This window comes from Eubalaena glacialis, chromosome 18 (assembly GCF_028564815.1).
Source record: "Eubalaena glacialis isolate mEubGla1 chromosome 18, mEubGla1.1.hap2.+ XY, whole genome shotgun sequence".
Classification (NCBI taxonomy): domain Eukaryota; kingdom Metazoa; phylum Chordata; class Mammalia; order Artiodactyla; family Balaenidae; genus Eubalaena; species Eubalaena glacialis.
The window spans coordinates 63,130,304-63,157,863 of record NC_083733.1 but is presented as its reverse complement, the minus strand read 5'-3'; the positions used below and the strand labels follow the sequence as shown (position 1 = coordinate 63,157,863).

General features: G+C 59.6%; 3 protein-coding genes across 4 annotated transcripts; 2 read left to right on the top strand and 1 right to left on the bottom strand.

Moving 5' to 3' along the window:
- Window positions 1-72: 72 nt before the first annotated feature.
- AKT1S1 (AKT1 substrate 1) lies at window positions 73-8,443 on the top strand. Of its 2 annotated transcripts, none has more exons than XM_061172587.1 (5): window positions 73-172; window positions 4,120-4,505; window positions 5,609-5,686; window positions 5,779-5,948; window positions 7,386-8,443. In XM_061172587.1, exons 2-5 carry the CDS (start codon window positions 4,127-4,129, stop codon window positions 7,527-7,529), a joined length of 771 nt encoding a protein of 256 aa, XP_061028570.1. In that variant the 5' UTR covers window positions 73-172; window positions 4,120-4,126; the 3' UTR covers window positions 7,530-8,443. The 2 variants fall into 2 exon arrangements, with proteins under 2 accessions (XP_061028570.1, XP_061028569.1); XM_061172586.1 differs by lacking the exon at window positions 73-172 and adding an exon at window positions 761-813.
- An 814-nt stretch (window positions 8,444-9,257) lies between these two features.
- Window positions 9,258-15,446, top strand: PNKP (polynucleotide kinase 3'-phosphatase). Its single transcript, XM_061172585.1, has 17 exons — window positions 9,258-9,375; window positions 9,631-9,794; window positions 10,434-10,480; window positions 10,817-11,128; window positions 11,860-11,939; window positions 12,015-12,072; window positions 12,165-12,272; window positions 12,655-12,726; window positions 13,764-13,812; window positions 13,930-14,000; window positions 14,076-14,168; window positions 14,256-14,352; window positions 14,429-14,490; window positions 14,768-14,877; window positions 14,957-15,044; window positions 15,130-15,191; window positions 15,273-15,446. The coding sequence occupies exons 2-17, from the start codon at window positions 9,644-9,646 to the stop codon at window positions 15,388-15,390; spliced, it is 1,578 nt and encodes a 525-aa protein (XP_061028568.1). The 5' UTR covers window positions 9,258-9,375; window positions 9,631-9,643; the 3' UTR covers window positions 15,391-15,446.
- An 837-nt stretch (window positions 15,447-16,283) lies between these two features.
- Window positions 16,284-25,345, bottom strand: PTOV1 (PTOV1 extended AT-hook containing adaptor protein). Its single transcript, XM_061172947.1, has 13 exons — window positions 25,109-25,345; window positions 22,079-22,216; window positions 21,858-21,940; window positions 21,733-21,790; window positions 21,543-21,650; window positions 19,830-19,985; window positions 19,222-19,308; window positions 19,047-19,120; window positions 18,912-18,969; window positions 18,636-18,740; window positions 16,876-17,073; window positions 16,699-16,770; window positions 16,284-16,412 (listed from the first exon to the last, which is right to left on the bottom strand). The coding sequence occupies exons 1-12, from the start codon at window positions 25,277-25,279 to the stop codon at window positions 16,759-16,761; spliced, it is 1,248 nt and encodes a 415-aa protein (XP_061028930.1). The 5' UTR covers window positions 25,280-25,345; the 3' UTR covers window positions 16,284-16,412; window positions 16,699-16,758.
- Window positions 25,346-27,560: the final 2,215 nt, after the last annotated feature.

Below are 27,560 nucleotides of genomic sequence, written 5' to 3'. Positions count from 1 at the left end.
GGCCTACTCCTTTCTCCATATTGTGTACTGGCATGGAAGCCAAAGAGATGCCATTTTGCTCGAGGGCACGGACAAGGCTGGTCAGCTGCGGCCATGTTAATGCGGGGCAGTCCCATCTCTCTGCGGGGCGCGAAAGCAAGGTCCTGGAAGAGAGAAACAGTTAAAGAAAAAGGTGAGAGGAGCTGTACATCCCACGAGGCCCCGAAGGACTCGGGTTAACGGGATGAAGCCGTCAGTATCCCCGGGGACGAAGCGGTCCCAGACGAATTCCTGAGTCACCGTCGAGAGAAAGCGTTCTGAGCCGCCATATTGAAGCTGGGCAAACCGAAGCAAGAAAGGGTGCCATGTTGGATCTTTGCCAGCCTTGGTGCTGAGGGGGATAGGCTGGAGAGAGCACATATATATATTATGGGCAAATGATGCCAGGCTGGTTGCCATGTCATTAACGGGCCCTGCTTTCCACCAGTTCTGTGGAAGAGGTTATTATGGGGGAGGGACGTTAGGTCGGCTTGCATTAGTATACTGTGGTCCTGAGTGTGCGTGTGCATTTTCCCCATATTTATTGGGGAAATGTTTCCGAGCAAGCTGAAGCTTTTCTTTCACCATCTTTCTTATGGGCACCCTGCCGTCGCTATTGCCCCACTGTGATCCGGCGAAGCCCCCGTGGCCGCCATGTTGGTCTCGGGCGGCCGGGATAAGGGAGGCGGAGTGTGCAGAGTGGAGGTGGGCCAACCACGCGGAAGTGACGCAAGGCGCCGCCATGTCTTTTGAGGGCGGCGACGGTGCCGGGCCGGCCATGCTGGCTACGGGCACGTGAGTGGAGGCGGCGTTGTGAACCGCGGTGTGGGGAGAATTTGGCAGTCCGGAGGAGAGGGGCGCTGGGAGGGCGAGCCGCTCGCGGGAGGGGTATAGCCAGCGTAGATCAGAGGGCAGAAATCGCCCAGTGACCCTACGCTGAGCGCTGGAAAGGTGTCGCCCGCGGGAACCGTCGTGTCTGACCCGAGGCAACGCTTAGACAGCCTTATCCTCTGGTCTCTAGACCCACTAGGAGCTTTACTTTGGCCGTGGACCATGTCCACAGGGTCGGGGGGTTACTCGGTGGGGCCTCGGGGCGCCCCTCACCCGTCCAAAGGAGGGACTTCCGGTCCTGGCCCCCACCTGGGCGGGCTTTCCTGTTTTCTTCCTAGAGAAGTGGGTCTTTCCCTGGACCCCCGGGCGAAGTGGGGACTCTGAGCGGTAGAGAAAGACCCCAGACATTAACCTGCCCCCGGCCACTGGGTGCATCCTCGAGTTCCTCCCACCTTGGGGCGGGGGAGGGGTTTACTTCCAGTTTGACAGGTGGTTGGAGGGGACTTCGCTAGCATCCCTCATTCCTTGGGGGGCTTTTCCTCTTTCCTCATCTCTTCCTGGAGTCACTTTCCTCACTTCATCTCCTCACCTCATCCTAAAAGGCCAGTCACCTTACCTGTCCCTTCCTCCTCCTGTGGAGGACAGGTCTTACCTCCCTCTCTCCCTAATCTTGAACACCTCCATTTGGGGGGAGGGGGGATCTTCCATCTCTAAGCTCCTTGGAAGATACAGGACTTCCTCCGGAAGCTGAAGGGGTGGGAGGCTCTCCTGTGGGGTACTTGGCTTGGCTACTCTCCTGTTGGTCTTGGCTACTCTCCTGTTGGGTAACCGACGCCAGAGAGCTCCCAAGCCTTGGCAGAGAGGTCTGAGTGAATCACCCTTCTCCTCTTTGAGGTGTGTGGGACCCTCATGACCCACTCACTCCCACTTCAGTCTTTTCAGCTATTCTAAGCTGTAGGAGTTTGATCTACTCTTAGAGATGTTGTCTAAGAGAGGAGTTGAATCTTGGTGTCCCAAGGGAGTGAGAGCCCCCTGGCCTAGCACTACAAGGCTTTGTGACATTGGACCAGTCATTTCCCTGCCCTGAGCCTCAGTTTCCTCCATCAGATGGGGATGACCCAAGGAGTGGCTGTGAGACCCTGTGCAGCTCCCAGTTCTGTTGGGTTTTGGAGTCAGGCAGACAGCAGTTTCACCCCACTTCTGCCCTTTCTAGCTGTGTGCCTTCTGGCCAGTGCCTTAAGCTCTCTGAGCCTCACTTTTCCCATCTGGACTAGGAGATCATAAATCTTTCCTCATAAGGTAGGCAGGATGGCATTTGGGATTAAGAACAGGTTGCCAGATCCAGGTCCCAGCTGTCCATCTCTCTAGCTGAATGACCCCAGGCAAGATATTGAATCTCCCCGGGCCTCCATCTGCAACTGTAAAGTGGGGTGATCATAGCTCCTCCCTCATAGGGGTGGTGGGAGGGTGGAATGAGATTGTTGATGACACACTCGGGCCCCTGCCTAGCCTGTGGGAGGTGTGGTATAAACTTGCTTCAGGGTCTGTCAGGACTGGTACTGGTTGTGCCTCACCGCAAGGGCTTTGTACTCAGTGAGCTTCAACTGCCTCATATGTAAGGTAACAGCTCCCACCTTTGTGGGTCAGGTAGGAGAGGAGATGACGGGTGCAGAGTCCTTGCACAGAGTAGGTGCTCAGCAAACACTGGCTTCTATGATCTTGAGTCACAAAGGGCCTGCGAATTGAAATGAAACTTCTACAACCCTGGAGGGCTAGATCACAGCCCTGCTTGAATCCCTCCAGTGACGGGGAGCTTGCTGCCTCTCTGCGGAGGCTCCTCAGCGGCCCAGCAGGCCTAGCTCAACCACTGGTTTACAGGGAGAAGACAGGCACAGAGAAGGCCATTCAGTGGTGCAAGGTCACACAGCAGTCAGGGCAGGAAGCCAGGCCCCTTGTCCCTTGTTCTTCTCACCTTGTAAGGAGATGCATCCAAGCAGATTATCTGCTTAGGGCAGACCTGTCTTGGGGCCACGGATCACTGACCTCGGGTTGCTCATACTCTGATGGAGGAGGCAGCCAGAGGTACAGCTGTCACAAGCTCGTGTGACATGAGCTATAGTGGAGGTAGCCCAGGGCATTGTGGGTCTAGGGAAGGCATCTGATCCATCCTGCGGGTCAGGGAAGACTTCCAGAGGACCTGCCGGACAGTCTTGTAGGAAGTGCAAGAGCTTTGTGGGCAGAGGACAGCCAGCACCCCATTTTCTGCTCAACCCCCGCTCTCTGAGACCTGGCATGTGCTGGGCAAGGCTGGTGTCTCAGAGATGAATCTGACAGGGGACGCCCACACTGGCTGGGGAAATGGATGTGGATCTAGGCAGTGCTCCCAGAGGGATATGTGCTAGAACGGGGGTCACTCAGACATTGTGGGAGCCCACAGGTGGGGAGGGGCCAACCTGAGCTAGGGGTGAGTGCAGGAGTGACAAGTACATGGAGGACAAGTGGTCCAGGTAGAGGGGGTCCACCTTGACTGAAGGAGCGTGTAAGGATATGAGGCCGGGGGCAGGCCCTCCAGTGCCGGGCTAAGGGGCTGTGACCTTGTCCTGCGGATGCGGGGGAGGAGCAGAGGCAGCTCCAGGGGTAGAAGGACCCCCTGGGGGGCTGTGTGCCAGCTGGACTGGAGGCTGGGGCGATGGTCCAGGGCAGCACCATCCATCAGAAATATGATCTGAGCCACCTGTATAATTTCAAATCTTGTTTGAGCCACATTAAAAAAGTGGAAAGAAAACAGATGAAATTCACTTTCACCCTATATTTTATTTAGCCAGCATAAATAAATGTGATCATTTCAACATTTAATCAACTTCAGATTGCTCATGAGATATCTTACATCCTACCTTTTTGTGCTAAGTCTTGAAAACCCCGTGTGGATTTCACACTCGTGGCACCTCTCACTTTGGATCAGTTACATCTCAAGTGCTCCCTAGTCACATGTAGCTGATGGCTCCCGTATTGGACAGGGCAGGGCCAAGAGGAGAGAGCGGGGCTGTGGGGACGAGGGATGGGGCTGGGGGCTGAGGACAGGGCCTGGAGGGCTGGACGGGGAGGAGCCCTGGGGGAGTAGGGGGCTGGGGGGAAGATGCGGAGCTCAGCTGGGATCAGGTGGAGAGGAGGGATGGGGGTGGAGTCCAGGGGCTGGTGGACACACGGGGCTGGGTGTGGACGGCGAAGTCAGCGAAGCCTCAGCCCACTGTGTCGTGCTCTGCCCCGCAGGGCGCGGATGGCGTCGGGGCGCCCCGAGGAGCTGTGGGAGGCCGTGGTGGGGGCTGCCGAGCGCTTCCGGGCCCGGACGGGCACGGAGCTGGTGCTGCTGACGGCTGCGCCCCCCCCGCCCCCCCGCCCGGGCCCCTGCGCCTATGCAGCCCACGGTCGAGGGGCCCTGGCTGAGGCTGCCCGCCGCTGCCTCCACGACATCGCCCTGGCCCACCGGGCTGCCGCCGCCGCCCGGCCCCCTGTGCCCCCACCAGCACCGCAGCCGCCCAGCCCTGCACGGAGCCCACCCCGGCCTACCCTGGCCAGGGAGGAAGATGAGGAGGACGAGGACGAGCCAACGGAGACAGAGACCTCTGGGGAGCGGCTGGGCGTCAGCGATAATGGAGGTGAGAAGGGCAGGGGCAGAGGCCGGGGTGGTTCTTGGTAAGTTGCCTCCTCAGTGGGTTTTTCTGGAGGGGTACAGCTTGCTTGTCTCTGAGCCCTAATGTTCATGGAAGCTGCAGGCTTGCCTGTGACTCACTCTGTGACCTTGAGCGAATCATTTCTCTTCTCTGAGCTTCAGTTTCCTTCCATCATGTCCGGGGGCCAGCTCTGTGCTGGGAGATGCTGGGCACAGAGAAAGCCAACTGGGGGTCTTTTCTCTAGGGACTCTGGGTCTGGCCAAGGAATTGGAGTCCTGACATGAAGCAGTGCCCTGTGGAGGCCATGGCGGGGGAGGGAGCCTCCTGAGCCGGGTGCATGAGTAGAACAGAACTTGTTTCCAAATCTGGGGTGCCTAATGCCTGTGAGAGCAAAGACAGGAGTTAAAGAGGAGTCAGGGATACAAGCAACAGCTGAAGAAGCAACTGGCTGCATTGGGGGAAACGTGGAGGTTGGATGCTTCCCAGAGACTGCACTGTAACATTAGGGCTTTGAAGAGTGAGTAGGAGTTCTCTGGCAGTGGGTGGGTGGGGGACTCAGTAAGTAGTTACTCATTTGTTACTGTTACTACCAACGGCTGATTTCCTCACTGTTGCTGGAGAAACCCTCATAGGGTTAAGGGCACAGACTCTGGAGCCAGGTGGCCTGGGTTCAAATCCTGGTGACAGCACTTAATTAGATGTGGGACTAAGGGCAAGTGAGTGAATCTCTCTGTGCCTCCGGGTCCCCATTTGTCAAACAGGGATCATAATCATCTCATATTTCTCTCAGCCTGTATTTTGAGTCAGTTCATCCCAAACAGATCTTACAGATTTCATGTTCGTCCAGCCAGTTGCTTTCACCTGGGGATGTACCACATAGAGAGAAACTGGATTTATTTCTGCCGAAGGCCAGTCAGATAACCAGGGGAAAGGTGTTCGTGGCAGAGGGAATAATTATTCCAGAAGCCCCGAGGCTTGCAAGGGCCTGGCCAGTGCAGGGAACGGGGAGGCGGTGGCAGTGGCTGAAGTCTAGAGTGCATGGAGTCCAGCGGGACTCAACTGGCCCGGGCCTCTAATGCCATCCACAGGACTCTTTGTGATGGACGAGGATACCACGCTCCAGGACCTGCCCCCCTTCTGCGAGTCAGACCCTGAGAGCACGGATGGTGAGTGTCACAGGCTGTCCCCATCCCTGGAGAGGGGGGTGGGGAGCTGGGAGGAAGGCAGGGACAGGGCTGAAGTCCACCTTCTCTCCCAGATGGCAGCCTGAGCGAGGAGACCCCCGCTGGGCCCCCAGCCTACTCAGTGCCCCCGGCCTCAGCCCTGCCCACACAGCAGTACGCCAAGTCCCTGCCCGTGTCCGTGCCCGTCTGGGCCTTCAAGGAGAAGAGGACAGAAGCTCGGTCATCCGATGAGGAGAACGGGCCGGTGAGGGGCAAATGGGAGGTGGGGAGGAGGATGTCAGGAAGGGCTCAGAGCTGTCTCCTCCAGGAAGCCCTCGGACGTGGATGCCACGTTTCTCAGGATTGATCCTCCCCTCCTACTCATAAGGCTGGCTCTTGGGCTAGAGCCCTGCAGTTTTAACTATCTCAGCCTTGTAATGTGCCCCAGTGCCTTGTAGAGAAAGCAGCCTCTCCTTTCCAGTAACAGCTCCTGGAATATAGGACCAGAATATAGAATACGTATAGAATACGTGGTCTGCACAGGGCACAAGTATTTTAGTATCCCCTCCGGATGGGGAAACTGAGGCTCAGAGGGGTCAGATCACCTTCCACCCCCACCCCACATATTCCTGGCCCCTCCTGGAATTTGTGCCACCTCCCTTGTCCTCTGTTCCTCCCTCCCACACTGTCCTACACATGGAGTTCCTGGGCTGGCCTGGGTGGGTCCTTATCTCCCATCACTAAAGCTCCCTGAAGCAGAGGGGAAACTGAGGCACTGAGAATACACATGACTTCCTGAGACTCAGCCCGTAAGGGGCAGCGCTGGGATTGGAACCTAGCTTACTTTTGGAAAAGAGCTATGGACTTGCAAGGAGGAGGCCTTGCATCCCATGGTTCCCCCTCCCTGTGACACCTCTCAGTGTCCTCATTTACAGACTAGCAGGGCCCATCAGCTGCTGCTGTCCTTGTTTGTCACTGGTGGAAACACAGTTAATTAACTGAACCTTTGAGGCCTGAGTGCTGGGTCCTGGGCTGGCCGAGAGGGCCCGGGTCCAGCTTCTGTTAGTGGCCTCTCCCATTCCGCTGGGCGTCAGGCCCAGCTCAGGGTGACAGGGGCCTTAAGGGAGGTAGTACTAGGTGCTGGGGCTGCAGGCAGAATGACAGGACCCCTCCCCAGTGGAGACTGACAGGGAGAGGGCTCCTTTCTCTACAGCGCTGGTGACATGGTCGTTCAACCCTTCTTTAGCAATCACTATGCTGATTATCTCAGACCCTGTTATCAGCCCCGTTTTTCGAAGGGGAGACTGAAACCTAGGGAGGTAAAATCCCTGTTGACAGCTAGTGGGTGGCAGAAGCCTGATTAGAACCTGACTGAATCCCGAACCCGGATCCTTAGATGTGAGACCCTCTGGGTGCACACAGCTGTGATGGTCAGCAGACAGGCAGCACTTCCACTATGTGGAAGGACGGCGGTGAGACGGGCCTCTGTGTGTGCGCACAGCAGGCCGAGAACGGGGGGAGGAGAGGAGCAGGAAGGCTCTTGGAGGAGGTGGTGTTTTGAGTTGGGTGGCAGAGCCCTAAATGGAGCAGGACAGGGTGAAGGGCCTTCCTGGCCGTAGGCATCGCAGGGGCAAAAGTGCTAGGAGAGGACCTGGAGCCCAGGGTGTAGGCTCTGACCCCGTCCGTGTCGCCGTTCCCGCAGCCCTCCTCGCCGGACCTGGACCGTATCGCGGCGAGCATGCGCGCGCTGGTGTTGCGGGAGGCCGAGGACACTCAGGTCTTCGGGGACCTGCCGCGGCCACGGCTCAACACCAGCGACTTCCAGAAGCTGAAGCGGAAATACTGAGGCCCAGGGAGCTTCCCGGCCCGGCGTCCGCCCCACCCCCACACTACACCCCTGCCCCGCCCCCGGGGCCCGCCAATCCGAGTCAGATCCGGGACCGGCCTCCCGGGCCGCCAGGATTGACCAGCCCCTGCCAACCCCCGCCGCCCTTCCAGCCCACGACCGCTCCCGCGCGGATGAGCGAGGCCTGTCCAGTTTCCCGATTGGGTCTGTTTTCTCTCTGCCCAGAGACAGATTCTTTCTATTAAGGGATTGTCTCGCTCCCCGATCGGGGCGTGGCTAGTTGGCCAACTCCGTCGTTTTCTGCCTAGCAACAAGGGCTTTGCTCGCACGGCATTGGCTCCATTCCTGAAAGAGCACAGTCAAGCTCCAGGATTGGGTAGTGGCCCTCGACTTCAGCACAGTGAACGGGCAGCTCCTTCACTTGATTGGCTCGAACACTGTAAAGGGCTTGACCAATCTCCCGAGAGAGCCATCACCCTTCCTGAGTTCCCCCACCTGATTGGCTCCACTTCTGGGGGCGTGGCCAACCCTCTTCCTGTGCCCAGGATTGGCCTGTGGCCTTAAATTTACGTTCTTTACACTACTGGGGCTGGGGTCGTCTTTTGCCGAAGTCCAGACAATTGTCCCTCTGGCCCCCTCAGGGATGGCCCGATCCTGTTCCTGCGTCTGACACCCTCTCATTGGTTCCATCCCACAACAGCCTGCCAATCAAACCCGTCCTTGCATCCAGGACGTTACCAGCTCCCGCCCCTCTCCCCCCACCCCCACAGGTGCCTTAAAGGGCCCTCGTCCACCCAAGGTGGGGGGCAGGGGGCCTCACTCTCCGGCCCTGGTGTGGGGGAGAGAGTGGAGGGTCGGGATCGGGAGTTGGGAGGGGCGCTCTGAGATTAAAGAGCTTTACCTCTGACAAATGAGTATGAGGTGTGTTGTGGGTATTCATTTAACATTTTCTGAAGCCAAATTAGCAGCGTCTCATTGCTTCTCAGTGCAACGCTGGGAATTGGACTCGTCCCCATTTTACGGACAAGAAAAGAGAGATTCACGGGGTGGGAGGAAGGATTCCATTCCTGTATGGTCGTGGAGGCCCAATCTTCAGGGCTTTGAGTGTTGGGATCGGAATAGTTTAATGAGTCAGTCTCCTGAGCCCACGTAGTGCCCAGGAAAGCCAGGAACCTCCAGCTGAGGCCGGGAGTTTTCTGACTAACGTAAGACAGCTGGAGGTTAGAGAACAAGTGGCGCCTGGTCCGAAGATGTAAACGCGGAATCCCCATGTCCCATCAGACCACCACCGATGGAATGCTAACAACAGACAAAACGTAGGGCAAGCTATCACCTAGACACTTTTATAAGTTATTTACATGTACTAACTCATTTAATCTTCCTAGTAACCCCACAAAGTGGAAACGATTATCCCCACACTGTAGATGAGAAAACTGCAGCATCCAGGGTAGGGTTGCTGTCGGGGCGGGGTTTCCTCGATTGACAATAATCGTAACGAGAATTTCCTCCCGCTATAACTGTCTCCGGCAAAGGGAATGAAAATTAGAGTTCAACGTGGAAAGAGGAAAAAATGTGTGAACAGGGAATCTACCCCCGCTACTGGCCTGCGTCTCATACTGCATCAGGAGAGATGAAGGTCAGAGCAGCGGAGGGACCTTAGGGGCACTGTGTCTGGGAAGGGGCGGGGCTTATGGCCAGGCGGAGCCAATGCCCCGCCCACTTTGGTAGGACGTGTCATTTCCGTCCGCGGAGAAACAGAGGCAGCTGCCGGCCGAGTTGCGAGCAGAGCGCCTCCGGCAGGCCTTCCCTGGTCGGAAGCGGCGAGTGAGCCAAGCGGCGGGCAAGGGTGAGCGTGGGGCCGAGGCGAGAGCGCTAGAGTTTCTCGGCCTTTGCCGTGGGAAGTTGGAGTCCGGGGTCCCGGAGGGAAGGAGTGGGGCGTCGTCGCCTGGGAAACGGCGCGAGCCCCAGGCCGGCGAGTGGGTGGGATTTCCGGAGCCTTTAGCGGATGAAGGGAATTCCTGGTGTAGAGGGCGAGAGGAGGCGGGACTTCCTTTAGCAACTGAGGACTGCCGCTCAAACCTATTTACCTGCTTTCCTTTAGGCCGGCTCCCAGGATGGCCAAGGTGGAGGCCCAGGGCCGCCTGTGGCTGGAGAGCCCCCCTGGGGGAGCGCCTCCCATCTTCCTGCCCTTGGGTGGGCAAGCCCTGGTGCTGGGCCGGGGACCCTTGACGCAGGTTACCGACCGGAAGTGCTCCAGAAACCAAGGTGGGCAGGGAGGAGCTTGAGCTGGAGGGGGTGTGGTCCGCTTCAGGAGCGGGAACACAATCAATGGGAAAGATAGTCCAGGAATTGCGTGGTGCAACCAGTCCTGAAGTTGGTAGGTGGCATGTGGGGAGCACAGGAAGAAAAAGGTTGTGCCTGACCTGGAACTAGCCAGACACCTTGGGCGGGAGCGGATGGAGTCAATCCCGAGACACTTTGTCACTGGGCAGACGATACTCACAGGCCACCGGGAAGGCTTGAATCAGGCCACGACCCTTGTCAAGGAGAGAGACGATCCTATAGAGAAAAGTGCATATTGCTAAGCAGAGATGGGTGGTAGCGGGCCAAGCCCAGAACCTGCATCTTGCCAAGGTCTGCGTTGTCAAGGAGAAGCCAATTCTATAAGGAAAAATACCTGCCCTGCCCCTAGGCGAGGACCAGTGACACAGGCAATCGTTAAGGCCTTTATCTGGGTACTGCATGTCAAGGAGTGAGCCAATTCTACTTAGAAATAAACTGCTTCCTCCTGCCGGATGGGTGCTGTAGCCCCATACTGTGGTCTGAAGCTGGCCATGCTCCCCAGTAAGGAGGGAAGCAGTCACACAAGGATTCAAATCCTGACTCCACCCCCTCAATCCTCAGTGGAGCTGGTCGCTGACCCTGAGACTCGGACGGTGGCAGTGAAACAGGTACCAGTTCGTTAGCAAGGGGCCTGGGGGTGGAGTGGCGGTGGGGGGGTGTGGAGAATCGCCACCCAGCGGGGAACAGGCCCAATTGGGAAAATCTGATTCTGGGAGGGGAACAGGTGTGCCTGTTTCGATGTGGTAAACATCCATCCCCATTTAAATTGGGTAAGACTGGAGGCTTATAACCTTCCCAGAGCCCTGATTGGTGGTACAAGGTGAAGAGGCGGGACTTAAGGGTCTGATTGGCTGGTGGAGAAAGGCGAGTCCTTTCCCGGGTTATTTGATTGGAGGAGGTTGCCGCTGGGGGTGGAGCCAGTTTCAGTTCTTCTCTCTCTACAGCTGGGAGTTAACCCCTCAACTGCCGGGACTCAGGAGCTGAGAACAGGGTTGGAGGGTTCTCTGGGGGTGGGGGACACGCTGTATTTGGTCAATGGCCTCCACCCGCTGACCCTGCGCTGGGAAGAGGCTCGCACGCCAGAATCCCAGCCAGACACTCCACCAGGCACCCCTCCTGTGGCCCCGGAGGAGGAGGAGGAGGAGGAGGAGGAGGATGAACAGCAGAAAAAGCGGATAAGGAAGTCATCCCCTGGCTGGGAGAGCTTCCAGAAGCTGCTAGTGTTCACGGCACCTGGTGTGAAGCCCCGGGGCAAGGTGAGGCCCAAGCTGGGGACTGAGGGAACACAGCCCCTTATATGCAGTTAACACCCAAACAAAACTTAGTTTCTGTTTGGATTTTCATGGCTATTAGCCCTCCGAGGTGAAAAAGGCCAGGGGAAGAGTCTGGGTCGGATATGAAACCCATCTTATTTTATTTTATTTTATTTATTTTATTTTATTTTTTTTAAAGAGGAAGGCTTGCCTTTTTTTTTTAAGTATTTGTTTATTTATGGCTGTGTTGGGTCTTCGTTTCTGTGCGAGGGCTTTCTCTAGTTGTGGCAAGCGGGGGCCACTCTTCATCGCGGTGCGCGGGCCTCTCACTATCGCGGCCTCTCTTGTTGCGGAGCACAGGCTCTAGACGCGCAGGCTCAGTAATTGTGGCTCACGGGCCCAGCTGCTCCGCGGCATTTGGGATCTTCCCAGACCAGGGCTCGAACCCGTGTCCCCTGCATTGGCAGGCAGATTCTCAACCACTGCGCCACCAGGGAAGCCCTGAAACCCATTTTAAAGATTGGAATACTGAGGGGCTCAGGAGGAATAGGAGGTAGTAGAGTGAAGATTTCACTCTCTGAACTCAGTGTAGGCCTGCTGTGACTCAGTTTCTCCATCTGTAAGGGGTGGGTGGTAATAGTCCCCAGCTTGCAGGGTTGACGTGAACCAGCCTGTGAGTGAGGGGGATCAGATGTGTAACAGTGCTGTTCTTCCTCTTTTCTGGGTAACGCCAGGTGGCCGGTTTTGATCTGGATGGGACCCTCATCACCACACGTTCTGGGAAGGTCTTTCCCACTGGCCCCAGTGACTGGAGGTGATAAGAGGCAGGAGGAGGGGGTGGGTGAGGTGCACTCCGGGCTCTACGTCACGTTTTTCACGCCCGCCTTAGGATCTTGTACCGAGAGATTCCGCAGAAGCTCTGGGAACTGGCCGCCGAGGGTTACAAGGTGTGTGTGCGCGTGCGCGCGTGGTGGCGGGTTCACAGGGCAGGTCCGGGCCTGATGAGGAGGGCGCCGGCTGACACCCGTCCGCTTCCCAGCTGGTGATCTTCACCAACCAGATGGGCATTGGGCGCGGGAAGCTGCCAGCGGAGGAGTTCAAGGCCAAGGTGGAGGCTGTGGTGGAGAAGCTGGGGGTCCCCTTTCAGGTATGGCTGTAAGGGAGGCTGAAGGGCTATGTGGAGGGACAGAGACTCTGAGACGGGGGCGGGGGGGGGACAGGGACCCAGAGAGAGGGGAACAGAGACAGCGAGATTGGACAGAGGAGGGAACAGAGACCCAGGGAGACGGTATGACATGGTGAGCCAGTTGGAGAGGTGGGGGGAACAGAGACCCTGGGTGAGTGGGGTGTGGGCCCCGGGTGGGGTTGTGCTGACAAACCCATTGTAAGTAGCAAGTTCCAGGGCACCGGGCGCTCTCCTTGGATTGGTGAGGGTCAGGGTAGCATCCTTGGGACCCATGTGCCCTTGAAGGACTCTGGGTGCTCGAGGAGGAGCCAAGGATGGTGTCTAACCTCTGCCCCACCCACAGGTCCTGGTGGCCACGCACGCAGGCTTGTACCGGAAGCCGGTGATCGGCATGTGGGACCACCTGCAGGAGCAGGTGAGCTTCGGACTCCCAATGGCTCTCCTTTTCCCTCTGCGGCCCCTTGCTCTCTGCCCTGCCTCCCCACTCTGGGTCTCTGGTGCATGACCTTCCTCTCATCCCCTACTCTGGCCTGGCCTTCTCAGTTTCTTTGCTATCATGTCCTAGTGTTGGTATGTGAGGCCGGTGCTCACAAACTGTGAAAAACAGTGGTGGAGAGAGAAGTCACTCATGGATCCATTCATTCGTTTGGGTGTGCGTTTGTTCTGAAGTTCAACAGCTTCTTGAGCTGAAAATATTAGTGAACAAGACAAACCTGCCTGCTGCCAGATCAGGGAGGGTGCAGACTATAAATGCATTGACGGATGTGTAAAATAGCAGAGTGAGGATAAGGCAGGGTGTTGGTTTACCTACGGAGCTCAGCGAAAGCCTCTCTGAGGTGCCCTTGAGTAAAGATATAAAGCTGCTGAGGGAGGGAGCCATGTGTGTATCTGAGGGAAGAGTGGTCCAGGTAGGAGTAACGCCAAGTGCAAGGGTCCTGAGGTGGGACCGAGCCTGGTGTGCTCATGGGCAGTGAGGAGGCCCGTGTGGCTGTACCTGAGTGGGTGAGGGGGAAAGTGAGGGGTATGAGGTCAGAGAGCAGGTGTCAGGCTCTCAGGCTTCGTGGGCCACAGCGAGGTGGCCACCGGGAGGATTGGGAGGAGAGCGTCCGGAGCCGCGGTAAGTGGGAACTTGCGCCCTCTGGCGGCCGTTTTGGGAACAGACGGGCGAAAGTGGAAGCCAGGAGACCAGGAAGGAGTGACCGAATATTCCAGAGACGTGCTGGTGGCCGGGATCGAGTTGGTGGTGCCGGCAAAGGGGGTGAGAAGTGGCCGGAGGGCGGGGCCGACAGGATTCGCTGATGGATTGGGTGTGGAGCATGAGAGGTTAGAGATAGGCCTCATGTGGGGAACAGACCAAGCTGAGCATCCCGGCAGGACCCGTTAGTGCTCTGGGGGGACAGATGTGTGAATAGGTTCCTTACTGCCTGTCGTCTATCACCTGTCCCTCCCCAGGCCAACGAGGGTGTGCCCATCTCCATCGGGGACAGCGTCTTTGTGGGAGGTAAGGGCCTGGGGGTGGGAAAATGTGTGGGTCCGCAGGGCTGATGCAGGTGGGCTGGGGACCCCCGTCCCCAAGGTTCCTGGTGGAGACGGGTTTGTATCCTCCCATGTGTTCCAGATGCAGCTGGACGCCCAGCCAACTGGGCCCCTGGGCGCAAGAAGAAAGACTTCTCTTGCGCTGACCGCCTGGTGAGGCCCGCTCTACCCAGTCCCCGCCCCCCGAGCCCAGCCACTACCCAGTCTGATGTGTGCCCTTGCCCCCAGTTTGCCCTCAACCTGGGCCTGCCCTTTGCCACGCCAGAGGAGTTCTTTCTGAAATGGCCCATGGCCCGCTTCGAGCTCCCAGCCTTTGACCCGGTGAGGCCCGAGGGGCGGGCTGGGGGCAGAGTGGGGGGCATGCAGGGATGGGGAGGGGGTCTTGCTCATCATGTCTGCCCCTCCCAGAGGACCGTCTCCTGCTCTGGGCCTCTCTGCCTCCCTGAGTCCAGCTCCCTCTTAAGCTCAGAACCCGAGGTTGTTGTCGCCGTGGGATTTCCTGGGGGTGAGACTCCTGCCCCCCAGAAGCCCCAGCCCTGCTCCGACCTCTCAGGCCCCCACTAATGCTGCGCCCTTCACAGCTGGGAAGTCCACCTTCCTCCAGGAGCATCTCGTGTCGGCCGGATACGTCCACGTGAACAGGGTAGGACCTCATCCGCAGCCCCTCCGTCGGTCTTGAGTCCCTCCCCTCCGCCCCCCCGAGAGCTGTCCTCTAGGTCTCTGCTCCCCCGGCATCTGTCCTCCTCTTTCCGGCTCTGCCCCCCACCCCCAGGTCCTCTCTCCAGGTCCCTGCCCCCCTCTCTCTGCCTTTTCCCCCTACCCTGGATCCCTAATCCTGTATCTCTGGGTCTTCCTTTCTGGTGCTGTCCCCCTGGGTCTCCTGGCCCCCATCCGTGACCTACTCTTTCTGGGTCCCCCAGGACACTCTGGGCTCGTGGCAGCGCTGCGTGACCATGTGCGAGGCGGCTCTGAAGCAAAGGAAACGGGTCATGATTGACAACACGAACCCGGACGTCCAGAGCCGGGCCAGGTACTGGGGTCCCAGGGGAGGCCTCTGTAGGGTGGGCCCCGGGCCCTTTGCCAGCTCCCCACTTCCCCGGCCCCCACAGGTATATCAAGTGTGCCCGAGACGCAGGCGTCCCCTGCCGCTGCTTCCTCTTCAGCGCCACCCTGGAGCAGGCACGCCACAACAACCGGGTGAGCCGGCCCCTGCCTCCCCAGTCCCCCCACATCCCCCCTCCCCCCGCCCCGGCCTGGCCAGCCTGACCTCCGCCCCCCACAGTTCCGGGACATGACGGACTCCTCTCACATCCCCGTGACCGACGTCGTCATTTACGGCTACAGGTAGGCGCCGCGGGCAGGGAGGGACGCCAGATCGAGCCTGTACGTTGGGCCTCACCTCCACCCACCACCCTCTGCCGCCAGGAAGCAGCTCGAGGCCCCCACCCTGGCCGAAGGCTTCACCGCCATCCTGGAGATCCCGTTCCGGCTCCACGTGGCGCCGCAGCTCGAGCGGCTGTACCGCCAGTTCTCAGAGGGCTGAGCCAACGCCCACCCCCTGCCTGCTCCCCACCCCACAATAAATGCTCTTTTTCTTCATGCTTGACCAGCATTTTGCTCCCAGCCGGGCTGGGAGCACAGACCCACCGGCCCGGTCTCCCAGGAAGGCACTGCTGGGAACTTTGCCTCAAGCTAAACGCTCAGCCCACCTTGGGGACAACTGCCTCTTGTGGACGGGGGTTTCGGCTTCTCTAGGCTGCGACTGCTGGCGCTCCAGATGGGCGCCAGGGCATCCTGGCTGGCAGGGCCCGAGTGGAGTTCGCTGCACGCAGCTGCCAGCTGCAGAGCAAGCCCAGAGTTTTAGCAGGACGTGACCGGAGGCCAAGAGTTGGAGCTCAGATTCCGTGAGAAGTGAGGTGCTCTGCACGCTGGACTTGAAGCCCGGGGCTATGGCCTGGAGCTGCAGCAGCAAAGGGCGACTGAGAGCCCGGCCAGGCCTGCGGCACGCCACCTGCAGCACGGGACTGGAACCGGCCTGGCATTGCCTTGTGTTTGCTTCCAGCTAAGTGAGGCTCGTGGAACCCACAGGGCAAGGGGGGCAGCCTGGCAACGCCGAGAGTCGGGGGCTGGAGCCCAGGAGCAGCCGACCAGCTGTGGAAAGACCCTGGAAGACACGGCCCAGCAAGCACCGTGCAGACCTGGCAGCTCCGTGAACTGCAGCGTCCCCTCCTGGCTCAGGTGACAGTGATCTCAGAGGTGACCCCTCTCCTGCGAATGGTAGAAATGCACACTCCCAGGCCTCAGCCGTGTCCACACTCGGGGGTGGGCCCAGCCATCAGCCCCTGGGGACGGCACTCAGGTCTGAGGACAGTTGCTGTTGGGAGGGGCCTGGCCTCTCCTGAGCCAGGGTGTCTGGACAAAGCGCAGTGGCCAAAGGGCTTTTAAAAGATTTTATTGGGGAAACGTACGAGGGTGGGGACTGTCCTTGGAGATATCTCAGGACGCTGTCCTCCATCTCACTGGGCAGGTGCAGTCCCCACGGGCCTCTGCTGAGAAGCATCTGACCTGGGGGCAGGGGGCATAGTGGGAGGGACTGGGCAGGTGAGGCTCCAGGGCCCCGGGGACGAGAAGAGCCTCTCCCTGCCCTCCCTGCCCCTGGCTGGAAACCCCTGCTCCTGTCGCCGCCTGGTGGGGAGCGGGGCTGGAGTTTCCCAGGAGGCCTGGGACCATGGGGGACGCGCGTGCCTCTCTCTCTCTGCTCTCTGGTCTTCTCAAGGCCAGGGTCACACTACTTCCCGAACCCCAGGCGATTCCCAGGGTCCGTCCTGTCCTTGGCCCAGCTGCCACTCACCAGTCTCGGCGGGGGCCTCGTCTGTGGCTCCTGGAGAGGCCCAGCCCGGGGGGGTGGCCACTACCCCCCCATCTGTGCGGAAGGAAGCCAGGGAGGAGTCAGCCGTGGGGCAGGGGGCGGGGGGCGGGGACAGGCTCAGGTGGGCCAAGGCCACGGCCACGGCCACGGCCGCCTCACCCCGCGCTGCTGCTGCTCCTGCTCCAGGTTCCGCTGCAGGACCTGCTGCTGGTTGGCAATGACGCGCCGGATGCCGTTGACGAAGCTGCTCTGGTCGTGGGGGATGAGGCCGATGAAGATCTTCTTCTCGGAGGAGTACAGGAGCATGAGCACGCGCACCTCGCACGAGGCCTTGTAGGAAAAGTGCACGCAGCCCGCCTGGCGGTGCGGAGCGCGGGGTCACGGGCGGGCCCTCGGCGCAGACGCTCCTCCCCATCGAGACACGGGCGCAAACCACGCGGCTCAGCGCCCTGGCAGACGGGCACCACGGAGCACGCCGGGCCTTCCCAGCCGCTGTCCTCAGCCCTGTCACCACTCCCACAGGACACCAGAGACGCCTGCGCAAGCACCAGCGGGCTCTACAGCCGAGCCCAGCAGGCTGCTCGACGAGCTCCAGCGAGACTGTGGCCCCCACGCCAGCCAGCCAGCCAGCACCCGGGACGCCCACAGGACCAGCCACGGCCGTGACCGCGACCGCGCACGAGGGCCGCGGCGGGGGAGAAACACCAGGGGCCAATCTGGCCCCAGGAGGCCGGGCACCAGGGCTCTGTCCACTCTGCGACCCCCGGGGCAGCCGAGGGCGGGGAGGCTGGGCGGTGCTGACCCACGGCGATGCCGTCACCGCGGCTTGGGACGTGGCTTAGCGTCACAGTGACCGCAGCACCGACAGGCACCAAGCGCTCCCTGACGCCTTTCACAGGATCCTCTCTCTCCAGGGCCCGGGGGTCACCGTCCCCGTCTTACAGGTGAGCAAACTCAGGCTGAGAGCTCGAGGACTCCCAGGTCCCCAGAGCCAGAAGGGGCTATGCCTGCCCTCGGGCCACTGCAGGGGACAGTGGTGACAGGCATTGAGGAGGAAGCCCCTCACAGCACCCCCCTGAGCCAACAGCATGAGGGGAGCCTGAGTGGGCCGAGGGAGGACCGGCCGCGGTCCTCGAGGCCTCAGTTTCCCTGAGGGAATCCTGCTTTTAAACTCTTTAACACACAAAAAAATACACAACCAGCCCCTCAAACGCACAATGGCACAGCTATGATGACTTCGGCTGACTTAAAGAGAAACATTAAGCTAATTCGGGGACAGCTATGACCCGGTACAGCGAACACCCACAAAGCGGACACAGGCAGCTGCGCTTCAGAAGCTCGAGGCCCGACCTCCGCACTTCACAGATGGAGAGACCGAGGCCCAAGAGAGCGGAGAACTGGCCACGCCCACCAGCAGATGAGCACCGGGGGCTTTCAGAGCTCGCTCGGGCTGCAGGCAGACAGATGGCCCTGCCTGGTGAGGGCCTTGGGAGCCTCAGGTTTTCCACCCTGTCTCAGGGGAAGGGAGCAAGAGGAAGGCGGCAGGTAAGAACCTGGCAGCACAGAGTCGGCGCTCGGGGTGATGTCAGCCTCCTCAGCTGAGTAAACCCAGACAGAGCGGCAGGGAACAGCCCCAAGGGCCCGAACCAGACTTGGTCCAAGTTCCCGCCCAGCACTTGCCTGCACAGCCTCCGAGCCTCAGTTTCCCCATCTGTAAAATGGGGTCAGGACCGCCCAGAGCCCCAGGGGAGCCAGTGTCCAGGCACAGAGCAAACACGCTTTCCCACGGCTACCATCACGCCCGGCTAGTTTTGGGGAATCGTCCACTCTTTATCTCATTTCAGTTTTTAAACACCGAGCGGCTCTAACTCTGTCTGTCCCACCATCAGCCCTGCCCTGGGCCCCGCCAGCCCACTCACAAAGCCGTTGTCCATGATCCGGCACAGGCTCTTCAGCGTCTCCAGGTCCTTGGTGAAGTGGAACTGCACCAGGCGGGAGTTCCGGAAGAGCGGCACCAGGGTGGTCTGCGGGGAGGCCCCGAGGTGGCTCGGCCAGGCGCCAGGGCCACGCCGCCTCTCACGCCCACACGGCAGCAGGCCCCGCCCCGCCGCCCCGCCTACCTCCACTTGCTGGACAGGCAGCCTCCCCCAGGGCCCCAAGGTCGAGGTGAGCCGAGTGCCCCCTTCCCCACTCACCAGCAGCTGCTGTGGGATGAGCTGCATGTACAGCTTCCGCGGCCACTGCTCGGTCCTCCTGCAGGGATGCGGGGACGAGGGTCAGGAGGCCAGGCCTCACCGAGATGCCGCCCCCGGCCCCTGCCCGACACTCACAGGATCTCCCCTTGGTTCACGTAGATGTGCGACGGCAGCCACCTCTTAGACCGACTATTAGGCTCAGGCCTGGGCTTTTGGGGAGAAGAAGAGGGGAGACGTCAGGAGTGGGAGGGGCCCCACATCAGCGAGGATGCCCTGGTCCCGAGGTCACCCGGGCCCGCCCAGGGCTCACCTCCTGCCACTCCATGACTCCACTCCATGCCAGGAACTTGTTGTTAACCATCTGGACGGGGCCCGCGACACCACCGGGTCCCACTGCCTGGGGGAGGAGACAGGTGGGCTGGTGCCCCAGGAGTTCCCCAGAGCAGGCTGCCCAGACCCCTCCATGCCCCCAGTCCGTCAGTCCCAAACTTATCTACCTGCTGCCCCCAGGGCCCAGCCCGGCCCGGCCTCCTGCCTGGCTTCTGGCCTCCAGTCTGCCCACAGGCCCAGAGGATTCCCCAGAGCGGGCCCTGCCCCTCACAGCCCCTGGCTCCCTCACAGACCACCCCATGCCCTGGGCCAAGCCCCCGCCCTCAGCCTGGGGGACATGGCTCACAGGGTCTGCCTCTAAGAACTGGGCAGCTGTGTAACTTGCTGCACAAGCGGGGACACTGTGAGCAGCCGGTAGGGCGTGAGCCAGGATTTGAGGTCACCCTCCTGCCATGAGTGCGCCCGCCTGCCCATCTGCCTCCCTGCTCCCCATGGGCACCCCTCCTGCCGGGAACCACCCTGTCGGGCCCCTCAAGCCCCTCGCCCTTCAAAGCCTCAGACACGTGGCGGCTGGGCCCAAGGGCACACCTGTTTGCGGGTGGTGATGACCTGCCGGATGGCGTTGACGAAGCCGCTCTGGTCGTAGGGGATGAGGCCCATGAAGATCTTCTTCTTGGACGAGTACAGGAGCATGAGCACGCGCACCTCGCAGGGGGAGATGTGGGGGAAGAGCATGCAGCCCGCCTGTGGGCGGGGGTGGGGAGGGAACGGCGGGACAGAAATCCGCAAGGTTAACACCAGGACCCTAAAGAAGCGGCGTGCAGCCACAACGCGTCATTCTGGGAGCCTGTGAACGTGCACCTCGGTGTCCCCCCCACCGTGACTCTGGGGTCAGGGCTGGGGCTCCATGTGCCGGGTGAGGGTCCTGAGAGGGCTCCACCTCCCGCCCACGTGCCCCGAGGTCAGCCCTGTCCTGTGGAGTTTGCTGCTGGGCCCCTCTGACGGAGGCCACCAGGCCCGGGGGTTAAGAGCACAGACGCAGGACCAGACTGCCTGGGAGTAAACCTGGCTCTGCTACCTCCTAGCTGTGTGACCTAAGGCAGGTCACCTGTGGACCTCAGTTTCCCCATGTGTAAAACGGCACAACAACGGCGCACAGAGTAAGTGCCACATAAACTCTCATTACACAAGATGCTACTGCCTCCTTGGTGGGACTGCGGGAGAACCTGAGCCTCACACACGTCCCCACCCGGGGTGTCTAGACAGAGGGGCATGCGCGTTCTCAGCCCCGGGGTCCGCTGGCTCAGGGACCCCACCCCTGGCCTTCCTGGACCCATGTGCGGTCGGCTCCCCCAGAGCTACTAGTCGGACCCGGAGCGTAACCGGACAGGCCATGGAGGGTGCGTGCTGACGTCCACCTTCCCCGCAGCCTAGGGGCCCCAGGCCCTAAGCAGACGGTGCTGAATGAAGGGGTGACCGAGCAGGCAAGAGATCCCACACCAGTCACAACCCAGAAGAAAAGGGGATCCGCCCAGGCATCGAACGGTGGCACACAGCGCCCCCCGGAGGCAGCAGCCAGGAGCTGGAGGGTGGTCTGTCCCAAAGGGGACCAGGAAAGGGAGAGGACCCCAAAGCTGAGTCCTCCAGGCAGACGACCTCCTCCCACCTCAACCCAACCCTTTCCCAGCACCTGCCATCCCACAGCCCGAGCCCTGGGGGGTGTGGGCAGCGGCTGAAGCCTGGTCCCAGACACGTGGGTGCTGTGGCCCAGACCTGAGAGGCTTGCAGGGACCACGCCCACCGCGTCCTGTGTCTGAATCCCCAACTCTAACAATCTCACCAGCTCGCATTTACGGAGCACTCACAACGCCCCCAAATCACCGCCTCGAGTGCTTTACTCACTCCTCCCAGTGGCCCCAGGACCACAGATGAGGAAACTGAGTCCCAGCAGGCCATCTCCACTGCTGGCTCCCTCTTTCCCCCTGGCCACCCCCAAATGCCAAGTCCCTGCCATGTGCTATGGCCCCAACAAGCTCCTGGGTCCCAGGAGGGCTGGCCCGGGCCCCTCCCTTCGCTCCCGGGCCTGGGGGCGGCTCCAGCTTGGCCGGGAGGCGGGCTGGCTTCCTCTGCTCTCCGGGGACGGGGATGCCCCCCAGGAGAGGTCACCCGGACCCTGCCACCTGCCTTGGGTTGTCCCAGCAGAGCTCTGCCTCCCACCGTACTTGGTCACCACGGTGCTTCCAAGGGGCCCTTCTCGCCCTGTCCCCGCCCGCCCGCCCCCAGCGCCCCCGCCCCACTCACGAAGCCGTTGCCCATGACGCGGCAGAGCCCCTTGAGAGAGTCGCAGTCTCTGTTGGTGAAGTGGAACTGCGCCAGCTGGGAGTTGCGGAACAGGGGGCCCAGGGTGGTCTGGGGGCGACAAGGGGACAGCTGGGTCAGGGCCAGGCGGGTGCTCTGGGGCCAGGGTGGGCAGCAGGGGGTGGGGCCTCACCAGCAGCTGCTGCGGGATCAGCTGCATGATCAGCTTCTGCGGCCACTGGTCGGTCTCCCTGCGGGAAGAAGAGGGTCAGGGGAGCGCCCCGCCGCCCGCCCGCCCTTCCCCTGCCCACCACTCACAGGTTCTCGCCCTGGTTCACGTAGGCCTGGCAGGGGAGGGCCCGCTTCAGCTTCGCCGTGGAGTCCGAGTAGGGCCTGCGCTTCTGTGGTGGGAGCGGAGGGGTCACTGGACACAGCCCGGGTGCCCAGGCCTGCCCCCCACCTGCAGGGGCAGAAGGGACCCCTGGGGCCAGCCCCCAGCCCCCCGCAGACTCACAAAGGGACCTGACGCGGACGCTCACCTCCTGCCACTCGAGGACGCCGCTCCAGGCCAGCAGCTTGTTGCTGAGCCGGTGCTCGCCTACGGCCAGGCCCCCGAGGGCGAGCCCGGGCGAGGAGGGCCCGATGGGACCCAGGGCCCCGAAGACCCGAGCACCTTGCTGTGGCAGAGGGGGTAGGGAAACTGAGGCTGAGGGGCCCGCCAGGGGAGCTGTCCCCCACATACCCCAGAAGGGACATCCCAACGATGAGACCCCGATCCCCAGCTGCGAAACCCCCAAGACCATCTCCAAACCCTTTCTCCCAGGGTCGAGGCCCTGAGTGGCTGACCCCCCATGTCCTTTTCCTGCTGCCACCCCAGGACCCTTCCCCGCCCCAAGGCTACTTGTCACCTCAACACTAGCCCATGCAGGGTCCCTGAAAGCCACCAGTTGCTTCCCCTTCCAGCCTTTGCTCCAGCTGTGCTCGCATCCTAGCAGGCCATCCCCCCCCTACCTTCTTCAGGAGATGCTCTCCACTCATCCTCCCGAGCTGATCAATTTTTGATTCCTCTATTGAGACAACTCAGAAGCAGCTCTCTGGGGGTCCAGAGCCTCCCTGAAGCTCCCCCCTCGACGCACAAGCCAGCCTGGGTTGTGTCTGTCTGTCTGGCACACTGGTTTGCCCCATCCCATCCAAGCTCAAAACCCTTCCAAAGCTCCCCCAGGCCCTCAAGAGAAAATCCAGAGACTCCCCTGGTGGTCCCGTGGTAAAGAATCCGCCTTCCAATGCAGGGGACGCGGGTTCGATCCCTGGTCGGCAAACTAAGATCCTACATGCTGCGGGGCAACTAAACCCACGTGCCACAACTACCGCGCTCGCGTGCCTCAAACTACAGAGCCCATGTGCTCTGGAGCCCGCAACTAGAGAAGCCCACGTGCCACAACAAAAGATCCCGCATGCTGCGACGAAGACCCGATGCAGCCGTAAAAATAAATAATTTAATTAATTTAAAAAAAAAAGGAGAGAGAAAATCCAGACTCTCCTCTCTGGTTCCCGCCAACCTCCCCAGGCAGTTGCCGGCCTTCCCTAGCACAGCCCAGGCTGCAGCCACATCAGGCTGACCACGGGGAGGCGGGAAGGAACCAGAAGCACACACAGAACAGAACTCTCCAGGGAGGTGGGGACACATTTACAACAGGGAGTCTGACAACACCTGGAAGGGTCTCTCAAACACAACGTCTTGAGAGCATCTGCAAAACACCAGAAGTTCCAGCAATAAAAGCAGAGAAAGCTACACAATTTACTCACAAGGCACTCCCCAGTTATCTTTTTTTTAAACCCAAAGCAAACAAGGCTTTGAAACAGCCTGACAGCAGGAAACCCTGAAAACCTCCCTAGTAGGTGCCTCCAGGCAGCAGAAATAAATAATGGTTGTTACTTTTCATCTCATTACTAATGAGTATTTTCCAAATTTCCTATAAAGCACACAGGTGTCTTCTACCCCAGAATAACAACAGGCAGGAAAAACTGTATTTTGTAGGGGCTTAAAAAGCAAAAAAAAAAACCTGAGCAAGCATACTCTCCACCTGGGCAGGAGGTTCTGGGATTCAGGCAACCGTAAGAGATCAGGAAGAAAAGCAGAGAGCATTCTGGTGTAAGAACATGGTTGGAGCGTCTGAGACGCAGAAAGACTGTTGTAGCCCTGGGTGTGCAGGTACCACAGCCAGAGCCCATAACGTCTGAGAAAACCCAATTAAATCACACACCTGGAGGAGACTTTGGGATCCAGGTGAACTCACTTTAGGGCCCAGTTAATGTGAGCACCAGAGACACCTGTTTAAACTCTGCTTGTGTCTGGAGACCAGGTTGACCACGTTTTAACCTGGGTGTAAAAACCAGCGATGCTTAAGCTCAGGTCTCCCCGAAAGCAGGATGCATGTCAAGGTGGAGGACCACGTTTAAGGGCTAGACCTACGTGCAATCCTAAAGGAAATCTCACATGTGGGCAGGCGTGTGTAAAATGCCTCCCACACCTGTTCTGTTGCTCACTGCATAGGAAGCCTATTTAGTACCTGGAAGAAGAATGCAAGCTTTAAGATGTACGTTTAAGGACCCAGGAGGCGCTTCTGAACAAGCAGACATGAACGCTAAGGAACGGAGAAGGCAATGGAGTGAAGGATGATGTTTAAGTTTAGAGAGATGTTCAGAGTCCGGGTACCTGAATACAAGATCCGAGAAAACCTGGTTAAGGCTAGTGTGGAGCTGCCACAGCTCCCCGCCACGCACAATGTTGGGGCAGGGTATTTAAGAAGGGAGCTTGAGCGCCAGGTTAGGGTAAAACGCGCATCTGGGCAAGCGTGTCACGGCTTGGCTGTGCATGAAACGTCGGGATATGTAGATTTACAGCTCCAGAAAAACCTTAAGATTTTTGACAAGTATGTGCATCTTTTAGGTCTCAGGAAGCATGTGTAACTTAGCATACCTGCAAAGCTAGATGTTTACGTTTAAGATCTAGACTTACTTGGCCTACTGCCATCAGTAGGGGCATCCAACATCTGGGCGAGCGTGCAAATAAACCCTGGGCGCACACGCCACGGGCGCCGTGCAGACGCGTGCGGGCCCAGGGAGAACGCCCCCGGGGGCAACACCTGGGCGCGCCAGTGCGCGATGCGGGGCCCTCTCGCCGCCGTCCCCCCAGCCCCCTCCCCCATTTCCAGATTTCCTGCCCGGAAAGAGAGCAACTTTCCAATTGGAAAAACAACAACGCACGCCGGCCGTCCGCCCGCCCCCCACCCCGCGTTTAAATCGGGTCGCGGAGTCAGCAGTAATTTGAGCCCTTTCCGCCCCCGTACCCCACCCCCGCCACCCCATCCCGAATACGAAACAAAGGGGAAAGCCCGGCGCGTACCACCCAGGGGGTTCCACGGGGAAGCCGGCCCCGGGCGGGACCACCCTTCGGGTCACCGGAGAGACCCCCGAGGGGGGAGGCCGCGGACAAAGACGCCAGTCCGGGCAAGGGGCCGGCGGGGGCGGGGCCGTGGAAAGCGCTGGAAAAAGGGCGGGGGGCTCACCATGGGAGGGGCCGAGCGAGCCCGGATCCGCGGCGGCTGCGGGCCCCGGGGGCTGGCCGGCCAGGAGCGCGAGCGGGCGGCGCGCACCATGAGGTGCCGCAGGGGGCGGCCGCGACCCCCGAGGGGGCCCCCAGCGCCGGAGCGGTGCGGGGCACGGCGCGGACGGACCATGGCTGGCGCGGGCCGAGCGAGCTGGGGGCTCCACCGACTGAGTGACGCGGGCGCGCGGCTTCGGGAGGGGGGGGGGGGGGGGCGGAGACAGGCTGGGCTGTACCAAGCGCGGGGGACGCACCGCCGGAGAGGGTCGCCGCGGCCAAACCACTGCGGCGAGCAGGGGAGTGCGGCGCGTACCAACAGCGTCCGCAAGGGGCCGTGGCCGGGGTGTACCAAAATAGGGCTGGGGGAGCCCCGGGAAAAGGGTGTGTGGGGCGGGGAATACGGCAATTGGAAGATACTATGGGCCGCTCGAGCACGGAGGGGAGGAACTGAGAGGACGTGAGAGAAACCACTTCAGGGGGGCGTGGTTGGAAACACCAGACCGAAGGGTGACCGGAGGAGATGAACGTAGAGGGTGATACCAAGTGGGCTGGGGGGTGGCAGGGGAAACCGTGCCCTGAGACCCAGACCTGTGGAGCCGGGAGACTACATCAAGACATGTAAGGAAAAGGAGGAATAATAGGCCTAGGGGCCAGGGAACCTACCTAGAGGTTCGGGAATACGGGTCGTACAAAGCCTAAGGAGAGGACTTCGGGTTTGAAGGCAGTGACGTGGCTAGGTGGGCAGGGGACCACAACTCCCAGCGGCCGCCGCGCGGCCTGGGCGGAGCCAGATACCCCAGGAGACGCCGCCAGTCACAGCTGCGTGCCCATTGGCCCCCGGGCCCTAGGCTCCGCCTGCCTCCCTCTGCATCTCCTTGCCACTCGCCTTTCGGGGCCATTCATTGATTCGCGCACTCACTCAACGATTAAAGGACTGCGTATTCACTTACTAGTAGTTGTGTAAGATTTCCTGCTTCAACTTCCTTGTTTCTTAAATGTGGATAATAGCTAACTCTAAAATGGTTATGAGGATCATATGAGTTAATAAAGTATTAGTATCGATATTTGGCACAGTAACGACCTAAATGGTAGTTTTTCTCCTTTTAAAATCATTATTAGTACCATTTCCAGTTCTGTGCTGGGCAACGAGTATACCGTGGTGACCAAACAGACCAGGTCCACTGGAGAAAATAAATAATCGCAGTTTGTGATAAGTGTTATAGAGAAAATGCACAGCAGGGTGGGATGGTGACCATGAGAAGTCAGGAAAGTGACCTTTAGGCAGCCTGCAACTCCACGTAGGCTGGAAGAGTGTGCTAAGATGAGGGAACAGCCAGGGCACAAATCCTGAAAGTGGAAGGAAAACAAGGGGGGGCCAGTATGGTTGGAGCAGAGTGAGAGTGGAGGAGAGCTGTGGAAGTGTAGAGTGGCCAGGTGCCACAAGCAGGGTCCTATAGCCTTGGGATGCAATTTGGATTTTAGTCTCACTTTGCTGGGGAACCAGCAAAAGGTTTTTACCAAGGAAGGGACATAGTCTCATTTACATTTTAAACAAATCATTCACAGAATGCATAGAGTCATGCACACAATGTCTCTACAAGTCTACAGAAGAAGCTGGGATCCAGAGTCACCTCTGAGGAGAGAAGGCAGCAGATGGAGTGGGGAAGGGGTCACAGGAGTGGAAAGGAGACTCAGTTTATTCTTTTAGACTATTTGGAATTCTTACCATATACAAATGTTGCCTATTGGAAAATAATTTTTGATATATTAACATCTTTAAGGATCCCTCTGGCTGTGTTGAATGTAAGATTGTAGGGGATAGTGGAGCAGGAGGGCAGAGAAGAGACTATGGCAATAATCCAGGTGAGAGGCACAGGTGGGCTGGATCGCAGGCAGGGTGGCCGCGGTGGAAGTGGTCACTTTCACAATTTATTTTCAAGCTGGAGCCGAAAGGACTTGTGCAGAGAGTGAATGAAAGAGAGGGGTGAAGAGATGCCAAGGTTTTTGCTTGTACAGAAGTGTCATTTTGTGAAAGGGAAATGACTATGGGAGGAGAGGGTGGGAGTGGGGGGGAGATGGAAATATCACTTCTGTTTCTATGTGGTACATTTAAGATGTTGACTAAACAATGTAGATAGGGGAGTGTGGAGATAGAATTTCGGGAGCCTTCAGTGTTGGAATTGATGAGAATGAATGAGAGATCACGAGGAGGTGTGTGTGGACAAAGACTGGACACTCCATCCCTTTAGAGGTCAGATCTATGAGGGGCAACCAGCAAATGAGAGGAGAGACGCGTGAAATTTGAGGAGAAGCCCCAGGCAAGGTCATATTTCTCATCCTTGCTTGCCTGACCCACTAAGCTGCCTGCCCAAGGGTTTCCCAGGGCTGATGGTGCCCCAGCCTGAGCCCCAAAT

Bases quoted from the DNA above. Each gene is read 5' to 3' on its own strand.
- PNKP (XM_061172585.1), top strand. From the start codon at position 9,644: ATGGCCAAGGTGGAGGCCCAGGGCCGCCTGTGGCTGGAGAGCCCCCCT. The intron at 14,001-14,075 runs GTGAGGCCCGCT...CCTTGCCCCCAG, and splicing joins TCTCTTGCGCTGACCGCCTG to TTTGCCCTCAACCTGGGCCT. The intron at 14,353-14,428 runs GTGAGACTCCTG...CGCCCTTCACAG, and splicing joins CGCCGTGGGATTTCCTGGGG to CTGGGAAGTCCACCTTCCTC.
- PTOV1 (XM_061172947.1), bottom strand. From the start codon at position 25,279: ATGGTCCGTCCGCGCCGTGCCCCGCACCGCTCCGGCGCTGGGGGCCCC. The intron at 22,217-25,108 runs GTGAGCCCCCCG...CCTCTGCCACAG, and splicing joins CTCGCTCGGCCCCTCCCATG to CAAGGTGCTCGGGTCTTCGG. The intron at 21,651-21,732 runs GTGAGGCCCCAC...TGTCGCCCCCAG, and splicing joins TGATCCCGCAGCAGCTGCTG to ACCACCCTGGGCCCCCTGTT.
- AKT1S1 (XM_061172586.1), top strand. From the start codon at position 761: ATGTCTTTTGAGGGCGGCGACGGTGCCGGGCCGGCCATGCTGGCTACG. The intron at 5,687-5,778 runs GTGAGTGTCACA...CTTCTCTCCCAG, and splicing joins AGACCCTGAGAGCACGGATG to ATGGCAGCCTGAGCGAGGAG. The intron at 5,949-7,385 runs GTGAGGGGCAAA...CCGTTCCCGCAG, and splicing joins CCGATGAGGAGAACGGGCCG to CCCTCCTCGCCGGACCTGGA.